The 24,438-nt window shown below is 28.0% G+C and overlaps 6 protein-coding genes across 9 annotated transcripts; 2 read left to right on the top strand and 4 right to left on the bottom strand.

Annotated features, from left to right (window-relative positions):
* Positions 1–759: 759 nt before the first annotated feature.
* On the bottom strand, positions 760–3,846 carry LOC122516583 (T-complex protein 1 subunit alpha). Its single transcript, XM_043634520.1, has 9 exons — positions 3,614–3,846; positions 3,173–3,258; positions 2,850–3,076; positions 2,643–2,753; positions 2,081–2,486; positions 1,812–2,014; positions 1,550–1,742; positions 1,314–1,477; positions 760–1,223 (listed from the first exon to the last, which is right to left on the bottom strand). The coding sequence occupies exons 1-9, from the start codon at positions 3,684–3,686 to the stop codon at positions 1,016–1,018; spliced, it is 1,671 nt and encodes a 556-aa protein (XP_043490455.1). The 5' UTR covers positions 3,687–3,846; the 3' UTR covers positions 760–1,015.
* Positions 3,847–4,217: 371 nt separating this feature from the next.
* Positions 4,218–14,890, top strand: LOC122516306 (monocarboxylate transporter 10). Of its 4 annotated transcripts, XM_043633997.1 has the most exons (11): positions 4,218–4,409; positions 5,114–5,218; positions 5,393–5,498; positions 10,315–10,836; positions 12,030–12,181; positions 12,276–12,549; positions 12,627–12,762; positions 12,853–13,018; positions 13,104–13,350; positions 13,463–13,615; positions 14,524–14,889. In XM_043633997.1, exons 4-11 carry the CDS (start codon positions 10,353–10,355, stop codon positions 14,814–14,816), a joined length of 1,905 nt encoding a protein of 634 aa, XP_043489932.1. In that variant the 5' UTR covers positions 4,218–4,409; positions 5,114–5,218; positions 5,393–5,498; positions 10,315–10,352; the 3' UTR covers positions 14,817–14,889. The 4 variants fall into 4 exon arrangements, with proteins under 4 accessions (XP_043489932.1, XP_043489934.1, XP_043489935.1 ...); XM_043633999.1 differs by lacking the exons at positions 4,218–4,409; positions 5,114–5,218; positions 5,393–5,498 and adding an exon at positions 5,827–5,933 and having other exon boundaries at positions 14,507–14,627; XM_043634000.1 differs by lacking the exons at positions 4,218–4,409; positions 5,114–5,218; positions 5,393–5,498 and adding an exon at positions 5,828–5,933 and having other exon boundaries at positions 14,524–14,890.
* A 737-nt stretch (positions 14,891–15,627) lies between these two features.
* On the bottom strand, positions 15,628–17,892 carry LOC122516305 (trafficking protein particle complex subunit 2-like protein). Its single transcript, XM_043633996.1, has 7 exons — positions 17,675–17,892; positions 17,457–17,584; positions 16,594–16,633; positions 16,234–16,406; positions 16,078–16,165; positions 15,922–16,001; positions 15,628–15,793 (listed from the first exon to the last, which is right to left on the bottom strand). Exons 1-7 carry the CDS (start codon positions 17,711–17,713, stop codon positions 15,751–15,753), a joined length of 591 nt encoding a protein of 196 aa, XP_043489931.1. The 5' UTR covers positions 17,714–17,892; the 3' UTR covers positions 15,628–15,750.
* Positions 17,893–17,977: 85 nt separating this feature from the next.
* LOC122516304 (conserved oligomeric Golgi complex subunit 4) lies at positions 17,978–21,073 on the top strand. The gene is made up of 10 exons (XM_043633995.1): positions 17,978–18,140; positions 18,233–18,430; positions 18,507–18,881; positions 18,958–19,166; positions 19,257–19,452; positions 19,513–19,760; positions 19,837–20,059; positions 20,148–20,414; positions 20,525–20,710; positions 20,795–21,073. The coding sequence occupies exons 1-10, from the start codon at positions 18,078–18,080 to the stop codon at positions 21,050–21,052; spliced, it is 2,223 nt and encodes a 740-aa protein (XP_043489930.1). The 5' UTR covers positions 17,978–18,077; the 3' UTR covers positions 21,053–21,073.
* A 419-nt stretch (positions 21,074–21,492) lies between these two features.
* Positions 21,493–23,079, bottom strand: LOC122516062 (piggyBac transposable element-derived protein 4-like). The gene has a single exon (XM_043633598.1). The coding sequence runs from the start codon at positions 23,077–23,079 to the stop codon at positions 21,493–21,495; it is 1,587 nt and encodes a 528-aa protein (XP_043489533.1).
* Positions 23,080–23,145: 66 nt separating this feature from the next.
* LOC122516474 (transcription and mRNA export factor ENY2) lies at positions 23,146–24,427 on the bottom strand. Its single transcript, XM_043634300.1, has 2 exons — positions 24,160–24,427; positions 23,146–23,965 (listed from the first exon to the last, which is right to left on the bottom strand). The coding sequence occupies exons 1-2, from the start codon at positions 24,207–24,209 to the stop codon at positions 23,737–23,739; spliced, it is 279 nt and encodes a 92-aa protein (XP_043490235.1). The 5' UTR covers positions 24,210–24,427; the 3' UTR covers positions 23,146–23,736.
* Between the last annotated feature and the right edge of the window lie 11 nt (positions 24,428–24,438).

Genomic DNA, 24,438 nt, shown 5'->3' with positions numbered 1-24,438 from the left:
TTATGCCTGAAAAAAATTTTTTAAACTGAGTATAAATCAACTGCCACAGCCTGATTCAAACAATGTAGTGTAAATAATTCATTAATATATATATTATATATTAAATGTCTGCTAAAAAAACAAATATTTCTTTAATGATCTTTTCATAATATATCGATTAATATCAGTATTCTTTTATATTATATTATTTATAATATATAAAATACGAGTGTCCTGCAAAACTGGTGATACAAACAAGCAGGGGATGATTTTACATGGGAAACTAAGTCGAAAGTTTAAAATAAAATTTGTTTATACAAGACTTTGTTTTCAAGAAAAATAAGTTTGAAAACTTGTCAAGTAATTTGTCGACATACAAAAGTTTATTGACATTCTAATTTTTAAGTGCATTTGCAACGTTTTAATTACTTTCTTAAAGATGAAATCAGAGACGGCATATAAATAATTGCAAACAGGTATGTACATGGAAATATTGGTTGCTAATTAAATTTTTATAGAAGATTTTATAAAGTTAAAGTACTATCAAAAATGCCTTTTCTTTATCATATTCATATCAAATATCGTATTATCAAATACATATTCCTATCAAATATCATATGTCTTTTCTTGTTTTAATTTCTTTCATTACACATTTATTAAAAATCTCTTTTTTATCAAATCAGAATAAATAAAAATAGGTAAATAAAAACTTCGAGAGTATATGTAAAATTAATATAAATCTATTCTATGAATCGTGTTAAATTAAAATTGCAAAATGTAGTAGGAAAAAGATTTATTTTCCTTAATATAATTATTAATTAGTACGCTCGTACAAGAATTAAGTAATTTTATGAAATGCGAACATAATATGTTATTTAATTGTAAATATATATGTGATGTGTGATAATGACTTAAAAATTATATTATTAAAAGTTCTTAATCAACACATGAGACACATTAGTATAATGATAAAATTTTGAACAAGATTTGCTATGAGAATGTTTCTTATGATAATTTAATAATTAAAGCAATTTTCTTAATCCAATTCACCAGCAGCCATTGCATCGTGATATGATTTATCTTTGGATCGTTCAGGATCTAATTTAATCATATCATCGATTCGAAGTATAGTAATCGCTGCTTCAGTAGCAAATTTTAAGGATTTTATTTTTGAAATAGCTGGTTCCAATACACCAACCTTTTTATTATCCTTTATAGTTCCTTCATATAAATCAAGCCCAACCCTGCATAGTATAAATACAATTTTATGTGAATAAATCATGTAATATTATATAAAAACCTATTTATAAATAAACAATGTTAAATCTCATTACCATTTTAATTCAGCTAGATCTGCTTTTGTTTGGCTTGAATTGTGATAAGCTCTCAACTTAGCAACAAGATCAGTTGCGTCTTGAGCAGCATTAACAGCTAATGTTTTAGGTATTATTAAAAGTGATCTTGCAAATTCAGCAATGGCTAATTGTTCGCGAGAACTCTGCCAAATGAAGAATAACATTATAATGACAATGTTAATAGGATTACAATTAATTAAATAATAAATACTTACTAAAGAAGTAGCAAAGTTTTCTAAATAAATCGAAAGAGCAGCTTCAACGCTACCACCACCAGCGACAACACTTTTACTCTCTAAAACACGCTTCACGACACAAAGAGCATCGTGTACAGAACGCTCCATTTCGTCACAATAATAATCATTTGGTCCACGTAAAATGATAGAGCTAGCTGTTCGAGCTTTTGGTCTATTAACAAAATGAAATATCATAAATTGTCATCTTTACTTCTATTTTATAATAAATTTGTAAACTGACCCTTTTATGAGAATGAGCTCATCATCACAGATCATCTCCTGTACCACTTCAGCAGCTTCACCAAGGAAACTTGGTTCAAAGGTTTCCTCTCCTTCCATATTAGTCAAAGAAGTTAAAAATTGTGCCCCTGTTGCTTTAGCAATTCTTTTTAGATCTGGTTTCTTGCACCTGCGTACTGCCATAGCCTTAGCTTCTACAAAGTACTGAAAAAAAAGTAACGGTTTAGAATTATATCGTAATTTTTTACTTTTATTAAATATCTAACAAACCTTTAGACAAAGGTCATCTACTCCACCAGACAGAAGAATAACATTGGCACCAGCATTTAAAATTTTCTGAACTCTTTCTTTAGTAATATCAATTTCTCGTTGGCGTACAGCCTCCAATTTTTCAGGATCAGTGATAAGTACTTCAACACCTAATTTCATTTTAGCTTTTTGTAAAGAAAAGTCCAAGCAAGCAATTTTTGGATTGACTATCCTCTTAGGCATTGCTTGTGAAGCCACCGTACAATTAAGTGCATAACCATGTACAAGAACAGATTCCCTAACACTTTTGCCATGAGCCTTTAAAACATTAACTGCTTTAATAGGATATAGATGTCCACCTTTACCATCGTTGATCTTGATAGCGTTAGCAGCATCAACGACCATGTTGCCAAAGAAATTAGCATCACTATCTATTAGTCATGGAAATTATAATATAAAATAAAATAGATATCTAAAATTTAATGACTAAATAAACATTTGTACATTTGTTTGTTTTTCTAAAAGAAAAATATCTTTATCAACAAATGTTTATTTGCTCACTGTTTTAAATTGGAAAGGATACGCTCCTATAATTTTACTAGACATTGATGTCTTAGCTACATTGACCAAGCAATCTTTTCCCAATTCATCGACATTGATTGTTAAATGTTCCTGTATGTATTTGCAGGCTTCCCTAGAATCATAATTAAACAAAAAAAAAACAAATAGACAATAATTACAATATCAATTTACATATGAAAATAAATGAAATTTATGTCGTTTCGCGTACTTGCAAGCAAGCCTGTAGCCACTGATAACAGAGGTCGGATGAATTTTCTGCTTAACAAGCTCATCTGCATTTTTCAATAATTCAGCTGCAACAATGACAACAGATGTTGTACCATCTCCAACTTCTTCGTCCTGTAATTGAGCTAACTCGACTAATACTCTAGCTGCTGGATGCTCAACTTCCAGTAAACGTAAAATAGTTGCTCCATCATTTGTGACAGTTACATCCTTAAAATGTTAGTTTTAATATATTTTACTAAGATTTGTCATAATATTGATAAACATTAGAATTCAAATTGAATAAATCAAATTAATAAAACATACCCCAATATCGTCAACCAACATTTTATCCAATCCTACAGGTCCTAAAGAACTTTTTACTACGTTAGCAATAGCCGAGGCAGCCATAACTGTTGAAATAAAAAATAAAAATTATGCAGAAGTAAAATAATAATTACAACATTACTTATTATAATTTGTTCCCATACAATAGACTCTAAATAATATATTGATCAAAAATAAAAAATAAAAAGAACAATTACGAAACAGAAGAAATTGTTAGCAACGAAGACAACAATGCAATGATCAATTAAAGGAAATTTAATTTTTAAATACTAGAAATTTCCGTATTTTATTATACAACGCATTGAACCAGGAATCGTGTTGCATTAAAACAGTAGTCGTAATATTTTTTAGTCTACTATATTACAGATAGTCCGGCATAACCAAACTTTTTGACTACACATTTGTCTTTTTTCATATTACCATTTTGTGTCCTTACAGGAGCACCTGATTGTCTCACACCTCCCACAGCCAAAGGACTTGCCATCGTCGACATTTTGTAATAATTGTTTTATTTTCTTGTTCGTCAGAATATTTCAATTGATTAATACTTTTGTAGGTTCCGCGTGTGATTGCGAATAGTAGAATCGTCATCAACGACGGCCATTCCTTTTTTTATTTCCTTTTATGGCCAACTTCAGAAATATTCTTTATTGGTCGAATTAATTTAGTTAAAAATTACAAATTTAAATAAAATTATATATTAAAATAAAATAGTCTAATTTTATTATAAAATTATGATAAATTAAAATATAAATATTAATTAATTATACGTGGATATATATGAAGATTCGTAAAGACGAAGTGTTTTCTAATATTGATACAAGATGGCGTACAACTTGTTAAACTCTATTATTAATTTTCAACGATATTAAAAATATTATATTTTCTTATTAATTTAAACAAAAATAATATCCAAGGGCTTTTAAAATTTCTTCGACATCAAACAAAAGAATTATTTATTAATAAAAGGATCTTAATTATTTAAATGAAAAATAAATTTGAAGATGATAACTTACCCTCGGATTAAACTCTTACTTACCCCTATTTATTGTAGAAGCATATATAGTAGTATCATTCTATTTAAAGTGGAGAATATATTGTTGATTCAAAATATTAATTGTTTATAGGATTAATAATCAATAATGGCTCATGAATATAGTGTATTTAAATATAATTGTTACGTGAAATTAAATTCCTCAAATGGGTCATTCAAAAAGTATGTAAATTCATTTTATTACAAATTGTTGCTTTCATTATAACCTTAACATTTATATTAGGTCACGTCTTCATCCTTGATATAAATATTATTTTGTTAATCACATCATACCTCATTTTTGTCTCTACTGTAGATTTACTACTAATAATGACATTATGGATGAATGGTTAGAAGATATGAAAAAATGATATTAATTGGAATTTTAATTCTATATTATAGTTTATTATTCTTCCATGACATTGTTGGATAACGAAAGAAGATAACATGGAAGAATCATTGGTGTCAATCTCAGGTTGAAAGATATCATAAATTATTATTGAAATTAAATTATTCTTTCAAAAGCATATCCCTTTTATGAATTTCAAATAATGCTTATTGAATTTATAATGAAAGTATAATTGATCTTGTAGTAGAACTTGTCATCCTAATATTTAAATATATTGATGTAATTAATATTAATAAATAATGATAAACATGATTTTTAGCTGATACATATTTAAAAAAACATCATATTTTTGATTATATATTTATTAAGTAGGATGACAGACATCCATATGCATAGTAGAAATAATAGTTGCCGTTGTTTCTCTTTCATTTATCTAGTTATTTATTTATTTATTTGCAATTGATCTTACGATAATTTCTTTTTTCCCGCCCAATGTAAAAATTTAAAAATTTACGACCGTGTTTTTTTTTAAATACAGAAACGAGTGAACCGAACCAGCGAATGTAAGATGCTAAACAGAGAAAGAAAAGGAAGAGTCTCACATAAAAGTAAAATTCAATGACAAGGAAAAATAAAATATAAGGTAATGTATCAATAATTAATCAACAACTTTCGTTCACTCTGTTAAAATAATGATATTCGTGCGATATATCAAAACCACTATCAGGTGAATCGTTAGAAAAATCTCGCTATAGAAAAGCGCGGCATTATTTAAAATACACATATGTAACCAATTAAATGCTATTCTACTGACCAGGTGGAAAGTGTTATTGACGGAAGTTAGTAAAATGCAGATGTTCATAGTCATAGGAAGAAGGGGAAGAATTTCTAATTATCGATTCAAATTCTTGAGTAATTAGGAGGTAAGTTTCCAATTATATATGAACAACAATAAAATATATTATATTAAAAACATAGGAAAGGAAAGCACTATTATATCTAATCTAAGATAAATAAGGTTAAAGATCACGAAATAAAATAAAGGATAGAAAATATATAGGTAAATAAGTAAAATCAAGTCCAATAAAAACATCGGTCATGGCTAATATCGGACTATCTTATTTTACTTGTAATTTTTATTTGTTCGATTCGTTCAGTTAGTTTTGTTCGATGACTATGCACGTGAAAGTTCAAAGCGACGATTTATAGGCTCAGTATAGGCTTTCGTCATAGTTCGGGTTGATGGGATCGGCTGAACTCGGGATCAGATCGTTCGCGCGGGCTGCCGACGGCTCGTGGTCAACGTTCGAGACTTAGTTTGTGTCCGACAGTGCGCTCGGATGGTTTCATCGTAAGAGGTTTGTTGTATTTTCATCGATTCTTTCAAGAAATATCGTTACCCTAAATCGTCCCACGAGGCGCTCGTGAAACTCGCGTGGCTTAGGCTTCACACACGTTTTCGCATCCTTGCCGGTAGCAAGAATCAGTAGCAGTACGATAGCAGACACTTCTAGTAATTGATAACGTAATTACTTATTATTTTCTTTTTTTATTATTGCCTTCTTCTCTCTTTTATTTTTTTTGCCTTCTCTTCTTCTAATATTTCTGTCTGTCTCTCTCTTTCTCTCTCTCTCACTTCCTTTTCCTCTTTCTCTTTCTTTTAATTTTATCAACCATTATTATCACTTATAGTGATAGTTTCAAAAACCATCGTTCTACTTTTCTTTTTTCAAACGCGTTCCTAACGATAGATGGATAGATAGATAAATAAATAGATAAATAGATAGATAGATGAAAAGATGAATGAGCGATACCCGCGAATATACGAATTTATAGTAGCAGCATTTCGGCGACGCACTTTTCGATGATGAATCATCGTCCATCATCATCGCTTCACGTACCCTGCTTTATCGCTTAAGTGACAGAGTTGACAAAGATTAGGATAGATCTATGTTGGAGTTTGCTTGAGGATATTCGAACGATGTTCTTACGTCGTGAACACTACTCTAAGCAAAAATCTAACCAATATTTTCATTGATTTTAAGTAACTAAACTTTTTCATTACATATATATTTCATATTTAATATTTTTTTACTTTCCTTTTCATTTTATATTGTTCGTTCGTTTATGTAGACAGATTAGGTATTAAATTTATGGTTTTCAAAGTTTTCTAAACTATATCACGTGTTTTCATTTATTTTTTACAATATGTTCTTTTCCCACGACATTTAAAAGTATATTTACTAAAAATTGATATGAGAACAAATATTGAAGTTACTTCAACGGAAAATAGTTCGATATGACGATGATCGATACTCTTTCATATTCGTCCCTACTTTTAATTACTATACTGCTCTAATTTGTTTTTCTTTTTATTTTTATTATATGCAATTATTACGAGAAATATATCAAAGTTACAATTTGTTCATAATATTCTAGAATATAATTCAATTAATTGACTTAATAAAATCAACAAAATACATTATGAAATCGAATTTTCTCATAAAAATGTTGTTTTCTGCATGATTTCGTGCTTGAATTTTTGCGAGTTTTACATTCATATGTATATTTATAAATCATTGTCACTTTTGCATTCCGAACAATACGTAGGAAATGTGATCGGTAATATACTAATAAAAAAAAGGTTAACTGATCTCTCAAGAAGAGTCAGCGATATTTCATTCGCGCGACCCGTTCGATTCGAACTTCAATTAATGTCAGAGTTGAGATCAGTTTAATGTAACGACAATATTACAAAGCTACGCGACGCACTGATACAAATAAAATCATACATTTGATAATTAGGAGATAGATCAAAGCGCGTTTTATGTAGTAAGCTCCTATATTTTCATTTTATATATTCACTGCACTTATCTGTGTCGTTTTTAAATGAACTCTCTCTCTAACTGTCAAAAATTATCAATTTTATTCAAAAAGAAGTTGTATTCTTTTGAGATAAATCATATGGCTGCAAAGTCCTAATACGTATTAATGGCGATGATATTTCTTACATGTATATTTGTTACTAACTCGCGTCTATCTTCTTTTTTTATTTCTCTTTTGTTCCTTTTAATTTGAAGAGTTACATCATTACGTAAGTCTTATATTGACGCAAGTTGATACAATTGTTGAATGAAATCTGTCCGACACGTTCGAAATATTCGATTCAAGAGATCGTTAGTATCTTTCGTAGATCGTACGACTCGTATGAAATTCCACATTTAACATTAGTAATAAAAGTTCTTAGCTTAAGGCCTTATATACGTCCAGAATTTTCAAAAAATTGATTTTTTTTTAACAGATTCTTGTTTTCTATAGTTTTAGGCTTTTTTCTGTGAAAGTCGATTGCACAAAATCCCCATAGACCCAAAGTTATGGTAGAAAATGTAACTACCTGTCGAGAGTTTGTTGTCTTTTGTTTGAGACACTTGAAACTTTAAACGCGTTTTTCTCGAAACTACTTTTTCCGCTACGGTCTGCATGATAACTCATACAGTTTTTAATATTTTTTGATGCGATTTCTTTTAAATATTTGAAATCATTTTCTCTATAGTTTGTCGAGCCGGATTTTTGGTATTTTGATTTAAAAATTTTATAAAAATAATTGAAATATAAAATTTATGATGTAAAACGCATACATTTTTTTAAACTGTCATAAATTGCTAAATTTTCCGAAATTCAAAATTCCGGCTCGACAACTATAACTACAATATTATTTTACAAGAATTTTTCTAAATTTTGTACATCGATCAATATTTACTGGAGATATGATGCCGACCGTGGAGCAACTTTTTATTCTTAGTATTGTGGATCACGTGATTTTTTATATAGTAATTTTTGTAAAAATTAAGTGAAATAAAATTTGTTATAGAGTTAAAATACCAATAAACAATATGTACTATTTATTTTTAGTAATTTCTATTGTTATCCCTATACTAAAAAATTTTGTTCTTTAACGCATTTTTGGCGCTGCTAGACGTATGTAAGGCCTTAAGAGCCCATGGAAAGTAAACAAAACATATTTTATCAAATTTCAAATTCTGTCCAGTCAATCTCTAATACCTACCATACATTAGAGGGAGACTAACTAAGCTCGGCGGCGATTCCTATGGCGTGACTCAGAGAGCAAAGGTAATTTAGACCAACAAAATTTAGACCAACTTTAAAAGCATTTTTTAAGGCTGATATTTGGATATTTTATTATTTACTATTATTATTATTCAAAAAAAAATAATGGTAGACAATTATGACGATTCTAAAGTTATGGCAGACACTTTTGAAAAAAATTCAAACTTCAAATGTATTTTAACAAATTTGAAATTTTAATATGTTATTTATTATAGTATTAGGAGCTTACATTTTTTACGGCAGACATTTTTTTCGGTAATAACATCCCGGCCGACAACGAAACTTTATCTACAAACAATAATAATCAGGATGTTATGACCGAAAAAAATGTCTGCCGTATAAAATATAGTATATGTTTTTATATATAAAATGTATTTTGTTTACTTTCCACGGGCTGTTAAGCTATCTCTTTTATACTTTGCTTCCCATTTGTCGAAGAAGTAAGGCTTTCACTGGTACAATTTACGAATGAATCGAAAAACAAAAGCGCCTTTGTAACCCTAATAAAGTGGTCCGAGTACGACCTTTTATTCCCTCAACTATGAGGCTCTATTTTGTGAGATCCTAAAAGGTTTTGATTGATATTATCAGGATATACCAAAATGTACGATGTGATTAGGATACATTGAACGTATATGAAATTAATCTTTTATATCTTTAGGATGATAGAGTTTGTAAAAAACATGCAAAGTTCACGCCAATCATTTGAATTCTACTTGCTTTGGACTCGCGTAGTTAACGATGTAGGAAGATATGCGAGTAGAGTAATTGCAGTATGCAAAACGGCTGGATCGTTACGATGAAACCGCATTCGAAATATAAATACGGCTGGCTCAACATGTAAGATACCATTAAACTAAACGCGTATGGTAATATTAGAAGGATGCGTTATCTTTGTTATTGCTAATAATCAATTTTGTTGGATGAACGGCCGTTTTATTCAATTAATCATCATTTTCTTATGGCTAATCATAGTCAAGTCCTATGCTATATCCTATAATTAAACAAAATTAATTGAGTATTTAATGTTAGTTTAATTAAGTAATTCGTTTGCAATCAAATTAACTAGTCGATTTGGATTTACATTATTCAGCAAGATATTGTTGAATAATTCGACTTGAAAATTGGAAAATTCCGAAAAAACAAATATGCCGATAAGATAAACATTCGTCTACATTAATATTTAATATTTCAGCACTTTTCTTCCACAAATTTAAAACATTCTTCGTCGAGAGGCTTTTTACTTTTTTTTTTTTTAATGAAATTATCGTATTAAGTAACAGAGTTGATATCAAATTAGGATGTAGATTGCATAAAATATGAGGACATAAGAACATTTCTTAAAATCCTGGCATGCATCTCTCAAGATTTATTAGATTAGTTTTTTTTTGAAATCAGAGAACAGCGACGCGTTGGTTTGATTCGCCGCAGTCTACTCTTCGTTGTTGATTTTGAGATGATGCAAGAACAGTCTACTTGTTGCGTTACTACAACTGTAGTGTAATACTTTCGGTTTGACGTGATATAATATGTATTCTTGTTAATATTTAAATAAATATTAATATTAAATATTATTGTATTATGAAGGTAATGTTTTATGTAATGTTACAGGCTTGCAAAATTCTAAATTGTTTCTAATATCATCAAAAATGACAGTTACCGATAATGTTCAAGATAAACGTAACGCTAATCTTTACGTTTTAAGTAATAACTCTCTTGAACAAGAATATGGTCGAACTAAACAAAAATTAACAAACACGAATGAATCATTGGAGGCTGTAAATGTTCAGGGAAATTCGGATGAATTCGTTGAGCCTTGTCCTGAGACGAAACTCATATCATCGGAAGAGGAACCAAAATTAATTATATCTAACGATTCTAAATCAAATAGATTAAAGAAGATCGAAAGCGAGGAATCGCTTGCAAAAACAAATTGGCAAGAAGATGTGGAAGCTAATAATACTGATATTAATATTCCACCTGATGGTGGTCTCAGAGCTTGGATGATCATGTTGGCTAGTTTCTTTATCAATGGCATTTTATTTAGTGTTATCAACACCTACTCTTTAATTTACCTCGAACTACAAAGGAAATTGATGGAAGCTGGAGAAACGGAAGTATCTTCTAAAGCATGTAAGATCATTATCTAATTTATATTATTTTATTTTAATTATCTTCCAAATTTACGACTCATCTTTCAATGTCTTTCTCTCTCTTATTTGCATATATTCCATTTAATCGTTATATTAAGACCTAATAAAAGCACAACGGTTCAATGATCGACACTATCAAATCATTTTTAACATTTTGTTGTTCCTCCTCTGATAGCAAATGCTCGTATAATAATAATAAGATATAATTTTTTTCGACGATAAATTACTCGCTTTTCATCTCCAACAAATTTTTATTTTTGTTTTCTTTGCGTCAAATGTAATATTATCAGTAAGCACATCGTACGTCGTTAAAGATAATTACTTTTTTTAAATTATTATGCAGGATTTTAATGAGCTCGAAAAACAAACTTATAACGGCATTTGCTATTTTTTTCATTATACCTCGTTCCGATAAAACATTTTTTTTCTAAACAATATATATTAATAGTATAATGATTTGCAAATGAATATTGATAAAATATGTTATAAATAATAATTAAATTTCTTTTTTTTTTGTGAGAAAGGAATTAAACTTTTTTCTAAACATTTACTTAATTAACATATCAATTAAATCATTGATGAGATCAATCCCCTTTTACAGTTGATGTCCCAAATAGCATGCATTTAAATTAACAGTCAATTATAGCTTGATTAATCATAGTAATCATAGTTAAGGGATTGCAATTCAATGGTAGCTTCTCCGTATCTCATAACTGATCTGACCTAAATCTTTATGAAAACTTTAAGACCAATCGTCCTAAGACGATTAGTTGATTAGAAATAGTTTTAAATTTTGTTTGATAACGATCAGGATGGAAACAAAACGATATTCTTGTAGACTGATTTATGTATGTGTGTATCTATCTATCTATGTATATATATATACGTACGTACGTATAAGGTGTGAAAGTATCTATATATTTTGCTCGGTCCAGATATTGCAGTCCTGTAAGTTGAATAGAGATCCGCGAATTGAATAAGAAAAGGATAGAGCTCGTTTCGACCAATCAGAACATAATATTGACACGCTCCTACAGTGTGCATCTGAACGCTTTAGGTTTGCTTCATTCACTTGGTAGATTTGTTTCGTCATTATAAAAATTAACATTGCAAAATGATTTTAAAATATATTATAAATACGTTTCTTTTTTTTCTTTTTCTTATATTAAACAGCTTTGGTTGGATCATTGACCATCGGTACGACATTTTTCCTATCGCCGGTCGCTGGTATACTCACCGATAAAATTGGTATTCAGATGACTACCTTTTTAGGAGGTGCAATTGCATCAAGTGGTATGCTTCTTTCTTCGATGCTCTCTGATAAGGTACCTTTTTTCCGTTAAAATAATTTGCAACGATAAATTTAAATTAGATTGAACTTAAATTCGATTTAGAAAATTTTATGATTTTTTGCTTCAGGTAGAATTATTGTATCTGACTTATGGTGTTATGTATGGACTCGGTGCAAGTCTTGCTTACACACCGAGCTTAGTTATTTTAGGACATTATTTTAAAAAATATCTAGGATTAGTAAATGGCATAGTTACGGCTGGTAGTTCTTTATTTACAACACTTGTTCCATATCTGATGGAAACCCTTTTACGACATTTCGGATTAGAAGGAACGTTTCGAAGTTTAGCAGCGTTAACTTCAATTGTCATGGTTTGCGCGCTACTTTTCAAACCGATACCACGTGAGTAAAGAGTTACGCTAAAGTTTGAAAAATTGGTTCAAATGAAAAGAAACTAATATAACATTTTTTTTGTACAGTTAAGAAATCTCCACAATATCGAACAACGCAAACTACGAAATTTCGAGACCGTTTGAAGGAAGTTATTAATTTATCTATATGGAAAAGAAAACGATACGTTGTCTGGGCCATTTCTATTCCGCTTGCTTTATTTGGGTATTGCTCAATTATTTATAATGTTGAATAATACTCAATAATCATTTAAGTAACATTTCATATTTTTTAACATCACTTTTTACATTTTAGATATTTTGTACCATACGTACATATCGGAAAATTTGTAGCTACCACATTTAAAGGCTCTGATGGAAAATTGCCAGTTATGTGTATTGGTATTACTTCTGGAATAGGTCGATTAATATTCGGATATATTGCCGACTTGCCTAAAGTAAATAGAATATTATTACAACAGGTAATATTTTTCTATCATTACACTATAAATGATATATGCATTAATAAGAAAAAGAAATAATAAACAAAAATTCATATTTTTTTAGGTATCATTTCTAAGCATCGGTATGCTCACGATGTTACTTACCGTAACACCATCTTTTAAAATTTTACTAATCATTTCTTTGAGTATGGGATTATTTGATGGATGTTTCATATCATTATTAGGTCCAATTGCTTTCGACATTTGTGGTCGTGAGGGTGCAACTCAAGCAATTGGATTTTTATTAGGAATGTGTTCTATTCCTTTGACGGTAGGACCACCAATCGCTGGTCTTTTATACGATCATACCGGTAAATTAATGGAATTATTATCCTTTATTTTTAAAACAATATTTCATTATTAATTCATTTATATTCTATATATATTTGTGCTCATTTTAACGTGTTTCATTTTATCATATAGGTTCCTATGATTTGCCTTTCTTATTGGCTGGAGTACCGCCAATAATTGGGGCATTAACTATGTTTTTAATAAAATGTGTTAAGGAAACAGATAGTGAAAATGATACTGATTCAATTACCGAAGATCCAACGGCAAAATCAACATGCCAAAATGGTCGGTAAAACAAGTATTCATGTATTATCAAATCAACGATATTCGGCGTGACAAGTAATAAGGCATTTTATGAATATATTATTCTGTGCAAAAATCTAGCGTTTTTCTGTTCCTTTTATCGAAACTCTAGTTTAGCAAAAATAGTTGGTAATAATTATTAAAAGCTGACATATGTAAAAAAAAAAAAGTAATTTAACACAAATGTTTCCAATAGAAAGCATAGGAACATCAATTAATCGTTAATTCGTACAATTTCAAGGTGTAGCGAAAATATTTAATGAAATAGTTCGATTTCAAATGAAAATAACAAATAATCTTTCTGTCAATTATCCAGAATATTGTCAGCTTGAAAACCATGTATCTTGACAGTAGACTGTGATAGATAATATATCGTCAATATTTCTGGATTAATCATCCACATAAATCATAATAATATATGCGTACAAAATGCTGCCTTTCAATTATATTTATTTATTGTATTGTGTCAGATTATTTGTTTATTTGTTAATTTAATGACTTAATTAATAAGTAGTAGTTATTGTAGTTTATTTATAAATAGAAATCCGCGTGCGCAATATCTAGTTGATATTAACTCAAGGATTTAAGCATAGCATACACTGTTGCTTCAAGAAAAAATATCATACAATTTAAAGGCACTTAGTTTTATTTAATAAGTATATATAAGGCTAGCATTTTTTAAATCGAAATAATAATATGAAGTTAATTAAAAACTAAATGCATGAAATATTTTATAAAAATATACTTCTTCTATTTGCCATTGTTTTGACAAATATCTTGTTTTTGAAATATAAATATATATTATATATTTATTTTATTTTCATTTTCTTATATGACATTGAACCAAAAGTGTATGCATTTATATTCCAATAGGTTTTTATTATCAATAGGAATGGCAAAGGCTAACCTACTATCATCGTCTTTTGTAACAACTACTCGACCTGATTATGGACTACATAAAGATAAAACAAGAATAAAGAAGTATCCATACATACAGACTGAATATGGATCTAAAGGAATGTTCACTATCGAATCTAATAAAAGTGGCAGCAGTGGTGATTATTGGCAGAACTCAAGATGTTCAGAAAGAACTCCTTTATTATTCGACAAAAATCAAATTTTATTGTCAGGAACATCATTTTTACAACGTAAAGAGCAATCATCGATGCTTCTTACATTGTAATAGCAAAGTAATAATGAATTATTATATCAATTACATAAAAAATGTCACATAGATATTTTACTTCTATTTTTATATTGTTGTTTGATAAATTTTTTATATATTGATCACAAATATAACTGATAATTGATTTTATGTATTAATTATAGACGTCATATTGAGAAAAACAAAAAAATCCATTGTATGTAAGAATAATGATCTACTTAAATATTTAACTTAAATTGACACTAATTAGTAAACAAAATGTTAATATTAATCTTTAACTTAAATTATTTTATGCTATTTCAATTATAATTTTGATGATGTAAAACAATGATGGCAATAAGCTTTAACTTTCTAATTGAAATACAGTTATATTTTTATAGAAATATTTTATATAATGTTATACGATGTTTAATATGATAATGATGATGATAATAATAGAATGTACGTACAACAGTATATGTACTACACATTATTTTTGTTATCATTTGAATGGTTGCTTACTTAATGTTGCATTTCTGGATATAATTGTACAATAAAAATATATTATAATGTCATAGTTAATTTTTTACAAATAAAAAATGTATTCGAAGTAGCAACATTGAATAAGCAACTTTAATGTATTATTCTCGTTATGATTCATGTTTGACTTGTTTCGGACATAAAAAGTGATCTATTTTAGCAAATTATATATATATATATATATACATATATATGACCATAATAAGCTTCATTATACAAATATAAAAAAAAATACTCGTTAATTTATGTATGATGCAGTTCAATTGAATTTACGAATAAAAAATTCGCTGCTTAATGAAAGTAAAACATATTAATGTTGTTTCATGATATTTCTTCTTTGCTTTTGAACATATATTGTATTTATAGTTAAAAGAGTTAAAGAATGATTCAATAATATTGTTAAAGTAATTTTTCAGTAGAAGAATATATAAGTTTATATAATTCCCATTATCTCTGTCACAGATGAATCGAATGACCTAAAGAACATAATTAATAAATATATGTATACATATATTATAGTAAAAAATTAAAAATTTAATGTTATGATTATATTCTATATAAGTCAATGTAATTAATAAAGACAATAAAATATGATGAATCTTACTTCGAATTAATCGAACTACCTGGTACATAAAATGGATTACAAACTGCATTGGAATAGGCAGTATGCAGTTTTTTAAATATCTGTAGGACAATTAACAAATGATTTTACATTTAATGCATAATAATGCTATATTACAAAATAATGTAATTTTATTACCGTCTTTACTTCATTATCTCGGAATGATATATTAGATGATTGTAATACTATTACAAATTTAATTTTTGTATTTGTTGCATAACCGTAGCTAAAATAAAACTTCTTGTTACTAATGATCTATTTGATTCTATAGTAAGAATGGAATTAAATACATACATTTTAAACTCCTCTGTTGTAAGTAATAAACCTAAATACAAATCACGAATATCAACAGCTGTTTTGTTGCCTATATTCAATTTCTCTTCTATAATATCAATAGATGTATGCACTTTGTAATGAAATTGCAAGGCAAGAGACTCATCTGCACATTTGATATATTTGGGAGAATTCTATAAAAATATAAATACAAAATTAAATATTACGAAAATCTTCACAGAAAAATCAAACTACATAGAATAGAAAAATCTTCATAATAAAATAAATAATTAATCAACTCATTTTCACATAAAAAAAATAATATTTTATAAAGACACTATTCTTTTATAACCTATAAATCCAAAGTAAACAAATACTTGCATCTTTTCCAATAACAGCCACACATACAGCCATGATAACGAATATAAATATATATTATAATATACAAAGTACTTAATTTTATCTAAATAATGTAGAAAATAATATCGATTTTTTTATACGAAACTATAAAAATTGAATGTTTCGAAGTTTTCACAAACGTAGGATCCGCTTTCCATTCTTTGACAAAAATATATATAACATAAACTAATATTCATATTCCTTATAAGAAAAATATTAACATATTACACATATATTATTATCATTTAATTTTTAATTTTAAATATTTATTATGCATTGGCGTATTCATACAACGTATACTTTATAAAAAAACAAAACATTTATATCTTTGACAGCATAATCAAACTACTGCTACACAATCTTTAGTCCTTATCTGCAATTAGACCGACGCTTATGGCGAAGATAAAATCACTGAATAAACAATTTTACATAATAATCTTTTTTTAAATAGATTTAGAGATGCTTTATTATATATTATTTAAAAATTTACTATATATTATTATACATTTTACAATATAGTATTAAAAATAATATTTATAATTTATATTATAAATATTATATAAAATTATGTTTATATCATATACAAGTAAAATGAAGTTATAATAGTAAAATTACTAATCATGTTTATTTACATTACATTGTAAAATAGTATTAAATAACAATTATATTATACATACATATATATATACATAATATAACTAATAATGAATATAGAAGAATATAATATAATATACAATGATATTTATAATAGTTTTAATTTAGGTTAGGGTTGATTATAATATCTATTTTTTAATGCTCTGTACTTGCGTAGCATATACAAAGCTTCCAATTCTTTAATAACAAAATTACCATGAGCTATCATTTTATCTATTTGCTCAGGATTACGTTCTTCTTTATTCTTATTAAAAGCTCTTCTCAATCTCACTTTGAAATATTCATAACCTTTTGGATAATCACGTCCCATATACAAAAGCTACAATAAAAAAGGAAAATAAATAATAAATAAGTATAAAGATATACATATTTATAAAAATTTCAAGAATGATTCGAAAAATACTCTTACCGTTTTATACAATTGTATTACTTTACTTCTTTGAGACATAATAAGTATAACACTTACACTGTTGTAACTTACAGGGGGGTTGCGTCTTACTAATTTATTATCCAATTTCTCAAATATATCAATTAATCGTATTATTCGAACTTTGTAATGGATAATAACTTAGTCAAAAACTTTGTAAAAAAAAATTATTTGACTGATCAATGTCATGAAAAAAAAATAATTTATCACAGTTATCTTTCTTATCGACTTAACATTGATATTTTCTCCATCGATAAGTATGGACTTTATGAAAATTATTTCACATATACTGACAAGTAGATGCCACGTATATAAATGAATTTCTTTTAACAGATTTTAATTTTTGCTTATTATTGTATAAATCGTTTAATAATTCGTGAATAAGATGAGTGTGCCAATAGAAGAGAATAATATTCAGCAAATGCTTAATAAGCTGTCAGAAAATGAGGTTAAAACATTTTTTTATTATAATAACATAATATATTTAATATTAAGTAACAATTTGTGTGTGTGTGTGTGTGTGTGAAATATTTATTTCAGATAATTGTGAAAGAAAAGTTAGACAACTTATTGTCTAGACATTGTTATATAGAATCTAAATTACAAAATATAAATAAAGTATTACCTAAGGTTGTTTTTATTCGTGGTGAGGCAGAGAAATTTCGAAATATGATTGTACATACAAACGAATTGGCTGAAAATGTAAGCTCTAAAGTACGACAACTAGATTTAGCGAGAGTAAGTAAAAAGAATTAACTAATGCTATGATTAAAATTGTATAGAAAAATGTAATAATAAAATATTTTTTTTATAGAGCAGAGTATGCGAATGTCAAAGAAGAGTTAATGATATACTAGATCTACAATTATGTAGCGAAGGTGTTGCAACAGCTTTAGAAAATGAAGATTACGAGCAAGGTGCTGCACATGTTCATCGGTATCTGTCAATGGATCAACAATTGCTTGAAAGAACAGCCGAAGATGTATCAGGAGATCCTAGTACTATTAGTAGCTCTCTTTTTACATTGCAACAAGCAGCTGTACAACTGAGAACAGTAGTTACGCACAAGTTTGATGAAGCAGTGAAATCTGAAGATCTAGCATCTGTTGAAAGATTCTTTAAAATATTTCCATTATTGGGAATGCATTTAGAAGGTTTGAAAAAATTTTGTAGTTATTTGTGTACAAAGGTAATTATTTTGTCGTTTGTGACTGTATAAATAAATATATTTATTATATTCATAAAAATTATTTTTTATTTTCTAGCTTCATGACACAGCACAAAAAAATTTAAAGGCTGCCTCGGAGATAAAAAGTAATGATAAACGAGCGTCAGTTATATTTGCGGATACTATGACATTATTATTTGAAGGAATAGCTCGAATTGTCGAGGTACATCAACCTATAATAGAAACATATTATGGACCTGGAAGACTTCTAATGACTGTATCCATATTACAAAAAGAATGTGATAGGTAAAATGAAAGTTTATTTTGAAAATCTATATATATAATGGATATCTTTGTTTTGATCAAACAAATTAATATGTATATATTATTATATAGGCAAGTTAAAAAAATTGTTGCAGAATTTATGAAACACAGAAGTATATCTAAGAAAGTGCAAATGATAAATGAATATGTCAGAAAGCCAAATTCAGAAAGAATTGATCCTAAAGAGCTCGATCTCTTATTAGGTGAAATCACTATAATGCACTCAAGGGCAGAATTATATATTCGTTTCTTAAGAAGAAGAGTTAAGGTGAGTCTTTTGTATTCACACCAATAAAATCGTAAATATTTAATTATTTTTTATTTTTAGAATGACATAGAAATTAGTACTACAAATGCTACACAATGTACGGATCAATTAAATGAATTTGAAAGAAATATCTGCAATTCCGAATTAGCTCATAATATGCAAGAACTTATAGGTGCTTATCTTGCTTTAGAAAGATATTTCTTGGAAGAAAGTGTCAATAAAGCTGTTGGTATGGACACGTTAGAGCAAGATCAACAAATATCTAGTATGGTGGACGATGTTTTTTTTATAGTACAAAAATGTATTAGGTATTATTTAGATTTATAATCTAACAATTATTGACGAGTGAATAAACTATAACATAAATTTGTATTATGTATTTAGACGTTCTATATCAAGTTGGAGTATAGATGGTGTTTGTGCTGTTATTAATATAGCTTGTGATATATTAGAAGGAGAATTTGCCAACAGATTAAGGAATAGATTACGCCAAGGATATTCAGCAGGATACTTAGATTTAACGCAAGCGTATAGTGCTCTGCAAACAAGTATACAACATGGACGTTTACAAACGTCAGACACTGAACTTGCTCGTCTTATGTTCTTGGTAATATAAGCGATACTTCAATTATTATATATAGTTACATATTAGTAACAATGTCTAAATTAACATTAATTTGTACTCTTTACTTTAGGCATATTTAAACAATACAGATGTTAGTATTGAATACGTTGAAACGTTATGCAAAACTCTGAGTGCAGAAATAGATACAACATTTCCTAATATGGCTGAAAAAGATATAGGAAAAATAGATAGTTGTCTTTCCGGTTTAAAAGGAGTAACATCTATTTTAAGAGCTATTACTGATTATGGGTTAGAACAATTGCGTGTAAGTGCCGTAAAACCTAGAGTAACACCCTGGGTAGATGCATTTTTGTCCATAGATCATCATATTAATGAGGTTGGTATGAAATAAAAAATTATATTAAATCAGTCTTTATTTACACATAATATCATAATATTAAAATAAAATGACTCAATATTATATAAAATAATTATCTATATTTTCAGGATGAATTATTAAGATACGAAACGGATGAACCTTTTGTACAAATTTTAGTCACTAATTTAGAAGGTTTACTTCAAGGTTTTAAGAGCAATTTAACAACATCAAATTATGATGCTCTTATTGGTATTTTAACTAAGGAAGTTACAGCGCGTTTAGAAAAAGTTATTTTGAAATCAACCTTTAACAGAGTATGCGTTCGTTTAATATAATAATTTATCCACGTGTACATATATTTATATATTTACATTTATTAACAGATCTTAATTTTTCAGGCTGGCGGACTTATTTTAGATAAAGAAATTAGATCATTAGCCAGTTATTTAGCAGCAGCAACATCATGGTCTGTGCGTGATAAATTTGCACGTTTAACTCAAATAGCCACTATACTGAGTATAGAAAAAGTAGAGGAATTGGCTGATTATTGTGGAGCAGATGCAATAGCATGGAGATTAACTCCTGCTGAAGTTAGACAAATTGCATCTCTTAGAATAGATCTTAAGCCTGAAGATATTAAAAGATTTAAAATTTAGGTATTACAATATTTTTATTTTTAAAATAGTGTTCCTTTCATTTTCTATGAATAAAAGAAAATTTCATTACTGTATCAATTTTCAATTATGTATTATTCTGTCAATGTTTATTTTTATAGAATTTTTCTTTATTTAATTTTAGTATTAAAAAAATATTCTTTATATGGTAATAATAAAATACCATTTATACATACATATCTTAATACGTTGAGTGTCACGTGAATCATCAGTGACTGACATTTAACTTTTCGTTCAGGTCAGGTCTATCACTGGTGACTAACAGTGTAAAATACGACATAAAACTAAAAAAATTATATTTTTTTAATTACATTGTTTTAAGTAATTACTTAAAAGTTACTAAAAATTAACTTCATTTTTATTTATTACAGAATTGTATCATTAATGTACTTAAATATTTCTTATCAAACTGGTTTTTTTTTTTAATGGATTTTATTGAAACACGGTAAACATAAAAACGGTTGTCCTTTGCAGGTATTACAAAATGTTGTTACTTGTTTAGTAGATTTTCTGGCCATTTCTCTACCAAATAGTGCCGCACTTTCTTCATAGCATAATTTACAATATTTTCGCATTTTAGAGACTTTTCCAGGTTTTTTTTCAAGTTTGTGTTGTCGTTTCTTAAAAGTAGTTGCAATACTGTTAGATGGAATATCTTCGTCCCAGCAATTTGTGAGGTATACGGCTAATTTCGTCCGAAATTCATTGATACTGATATTCTTCTTTGTGATATTTTTGTATAAAATGTAACCATTCAGAATTGCAGTATTTAATAAAAGCTCAAAGGCTAGCTTTTTATACCATTTCATAGATCTGCGTAGTGGATTATTGTAGGCATTCATTTGGTCAGATAAGTCGACAGCTGCCTTTCCTCTGTTATAGTCAACTACAACTTGTGGTTTCAACTTGTGTTTTGATCGACTTTCAACATTCATCATTTCTGATGAATGCTTTGTTGATAGAAGTAAGATATCCCGCTTATCTTTCCATTTTAAAATGGTTATTCCTTTTTCATTCTCCTTTGCAATAATTTCTCCCTGTTTTAACTTTTTCGATATTACTTGCTGCGGAAGATTCCATTGACTCGAATGTAATGTTCCCACTAAATGAATATTTTTATCAATTAATTTGTCCGCCAATTCTATACTTGTATACCAGTTATTGGTATACAGTGTGTGTCCCTTATCAAATAAATCTCTACAAAGAGACATTACGATTTTAGTGGGTATAGTGTTTTCCTTTTTTAGAGTTTTCCCTATGTATACATGAAAGGCATAGGTATAACCAAGTCCGCAACTTAACTTAAATATTTTAATTCCATATTTGTGACGCTTTTGTTTCAAATATTGTCTAAATATAATGCACCCATGAAACGGAATCAATGATTCATTAATACATATGTCCTCTGTCGGATTGTAATATTTTTTAAAATTTATTTCTAAAGTGTCTATAAGTGGTTGTATTTTGTATAAACGATTGGAACCATTACTCTTTCTGTTGTTTGCAAAATGTATCATTCTCAACAATAGTTCAAATCTATTTCTGGACATAATTCTTTTCGGAAATGTTTGCATATATGCAGGATCATGGGACCAATATAAATGTAATGATGGTAATCTAACTAACCCCATCCATAGAATTAGCCCAAAAAATCTTTTTATTTCATTTTTGTTTGTCACTATCCATTTGCCCAAACGCTGCGAGTATCTATCTTCTAATTGCTGTAATGCATATAAGTTCGTTTGTTCGGCGATTTCCTCGAACGATTTATCCGGCACAAATAATTCATAGCAGGTTTCTATTGCTACATCTGATTTTATATTCAAATTTTCAATTATAAACCCAGAAGGACTGATAAAAGGCATAAGCTTTGGTTGATCACCTCTCGGATCATGCCATTCTTCAGCATTCTCCTCCTCTTTCTCTGATGATGAAAAAACAATCACTTTGCGCCATTTTTTAGAAAAAATAATTTCACTACTATCGCTTTCACACTCTTCGACTGACATTTTCATATTCAAGGCTAAAGAAAGATTTTTGTTTGCACTGGATCAAGAATCACACATAACACAATATAAACATAAAACATATTTAAAATTTTTGTATTGTTTTATCGTAACTTAAAAAGATCCCCGGCCGCAAGTCAATTTTGATGAAACCAAACGATAAGCAAGACAAAATAGACTTGGCGCTTAACATGTTAAATGAATATCCATAAGCATTTTGTTTTAAACGTAAATATTTTCTACTACAATAAGAAACAATAGCTATATTACAACATCAGCGCACTTCTAAGTAGCGCAGGTGGCCTGATGGGGATTTTCTTATAAATTCGCATGATACTCAATGTGTTAATATAAACAAGATACAATTCAAATTATTTACAAAAGATATAAAATATTTTTTATTATCAAATTAGTCCTACAATCTAAATTTGAAGAAATACTAACTATGGTAAGATCAATGTTTTGTTTAATACAATGTCATTGCGATTTTATTATATCAAAGTTTTGAAAATTACTATTTAAGAATCATGTTGTTTAAATATAGCTCTTTTAGTTACTATAATATAGAACAAATATTAAAAATATCTATATATATACATAGATTTAGTATGTAAGTCGTATTTAATGTAACAAAAGAAAATCACAAAATCTGTAAGATTTTTACATTTTCAATTTTTCTTCTTGAGCTACAAGCTGATTTTTTATTTTTTGTAATAGTTCTTTCTTGACAGAATCAGGTACAAGTGTTCGTGCTTTACTTGTTACCATAGAAAGTAGCGTATCATAAGTTATATCGTGACCATGTTCTTTTATTATTTCTTTGCAGATTAATTTAACCTGATCTCTCCATCCACATTCCACCAATCGTCGTCTTAAAAGTTCTTTCAATCTAAAATTAGGTGCATAAACTTTAATTTACTTCTATTAAATTTCAATATATTTTTTAATAATATATTTAATAATATATTTTTTAATAATGACTTTTTTGTTGCTTTACATTAAAGATATTTAATAAATATTAGTTGTTTATAAACAAGCTTCCATTTAACTATTCTTAAAAATATTTAATTGAATTCTACTTGCCCATCGCGATCGCCAACCATAACTAGTCTTTGATGTGTAGCCGTCTTCATTAATAATTGAAATAAATTATTTCTTTAAATTTTTGTATATATAAAACGATTAATAATTTAATTTGAACATTAACCTGTCCTGGAACGAAATCTAATTCAACCAAATCTGACTAAACTAGACCAAGAATAACGTGGTTTAGTTCTTATTTGAGGCGCAACGTGGCGCTAGTAATATAATTAAATATAAAATCAAAATTGCAATGATATATATATAGACAAATGACAATTT

Source organism: Polistes fuscatus, unplaced genomic scaffold (assembly GCF_010416935.1).
Source record: "Polistes fuscatus isolate 324 unplaced genomic scaffold, CU_Pfus_HIC Scaffold2, whole genome shotgun sequence".
Taxonomy (NCBI): domain Eukaryota; kingdom Metazoa; phylum Arthropoda; class Insecta; order Hymenoptera; family Vespidae; genus Polistes; species Polistes fuscatus.
Note: the sequence above shows the minus strand (reverse complement) of the source record. Positions and strands in the feature narration are given on the sequence as shown.

Excerpts from the sequence above, each read along its gene's own strand:
- LOC122516583 (XM_043634520.1), bottom strand. The coding sequence starts at position 3,686 with ATGTCGACGATGGCAAGTCCTTTGGCTGTGGGAGGTGTGAGACAATCA. Across the intron at positions 1,478-1,549 it reads AAAACTTTGCTACTTCTTTA|AGTTCTCGCGAACAATTAGC; the intron begins GTAAGTATTTAT and ends TTCATTTGGCAG. Across the intron at positions 1,224-1,313 it reads GATCTAGCTGAATTAAAATG|GGTTGGGCTTGATTTATATG; the intron begins GTAATGAGATTT and ends TATACTATGCAG.
- LOC122516306 (XM_043634000.1), top strand. The coding sequence starts at position 10,353 with ATGACAGTTACCGATAATGTTCAAGATAAACGTAACGCTAATCTTTAC. Across the intron at positions 12,182-12,275 it reads CTTCGATGCTCTCTGATAAG|GTAGAATTATTGTATCTGAC; the intron begins GTACCTTTTTTC and ends TTTTTGCTTCAG. Across the intron at positions 12,763-12,852 it reads ATTCCGCTTGCTTTATTTGG|ATATTTTGTACCATACGTAC; the intron begins GTATTGCTCAAT and ends TTTACATTTTAG.
- LOC122516305 (XM_043633996.1), bottom strand. The coding sequence starts at position 17,713 with ATGTCTCAAAGAAGTAAAGTAATACAATTGTATAAAACG. Across the intron at positions 16,166-16,233 it reads ACAACAGAGGAGTTTAAAAT|CTACGGTTATGCAACAAATA; the intron begins GTATGTATTTAA and ends GTTTTATTTTAG. Across the intron at positions 16,002-16,077 it reads GAGATAATGAAGTAAAGACG|ATATTTAAAAAACTGCATAC; the intron begins GTAATAAAATTA and ends ATTGTCCTACAG.
- LOC122516304 (XM_043633995.1), top strand. The coding sequence starts at position 18,078 with ATGAGTGTGCCAATAGAAGAGAATAATATTCAGCAAATGCTTAATAAG. Across the intron at positions 18,882-18,957 it reads GTAGTTATTTGTGTACAAAG|CTTCATGACACAGCACAAAA; the intron begins GTAATTATTTTG and ends TTTATTTTCTAG. Across the intron at positions 19,453-19,512 it reads TCTTAAGAAGAAGAGTTAAG|AATGACATAGAAATTAGTAC; the intron begins GTGAGTCTTTTG and ends TTTTATTTTTAG.
- LOC122516062 (XM_043633598.1), bottom strand. The coding sequence starts at position 23,079 with ATGTCAGTCGAAGAGTGTGAAAGCGATAGTAGTGAAATTATTTTTTCT.
- LOC122516474 (XM_043634300.1), bottom strand. The coding sequence starts at position 24,209 with ATGAAGACGGCTACACATCAAAGACTAGTTATGGTTGGCGATCGCGAT. Across the intron at positions 23,966-24,159 it reads ATGGTTGGCGATCGCGATGG|ATTGAAAGAACTTTTAAGAC; the intron begins GCAAGTAGAATT and ends ACCTAATTTTAG.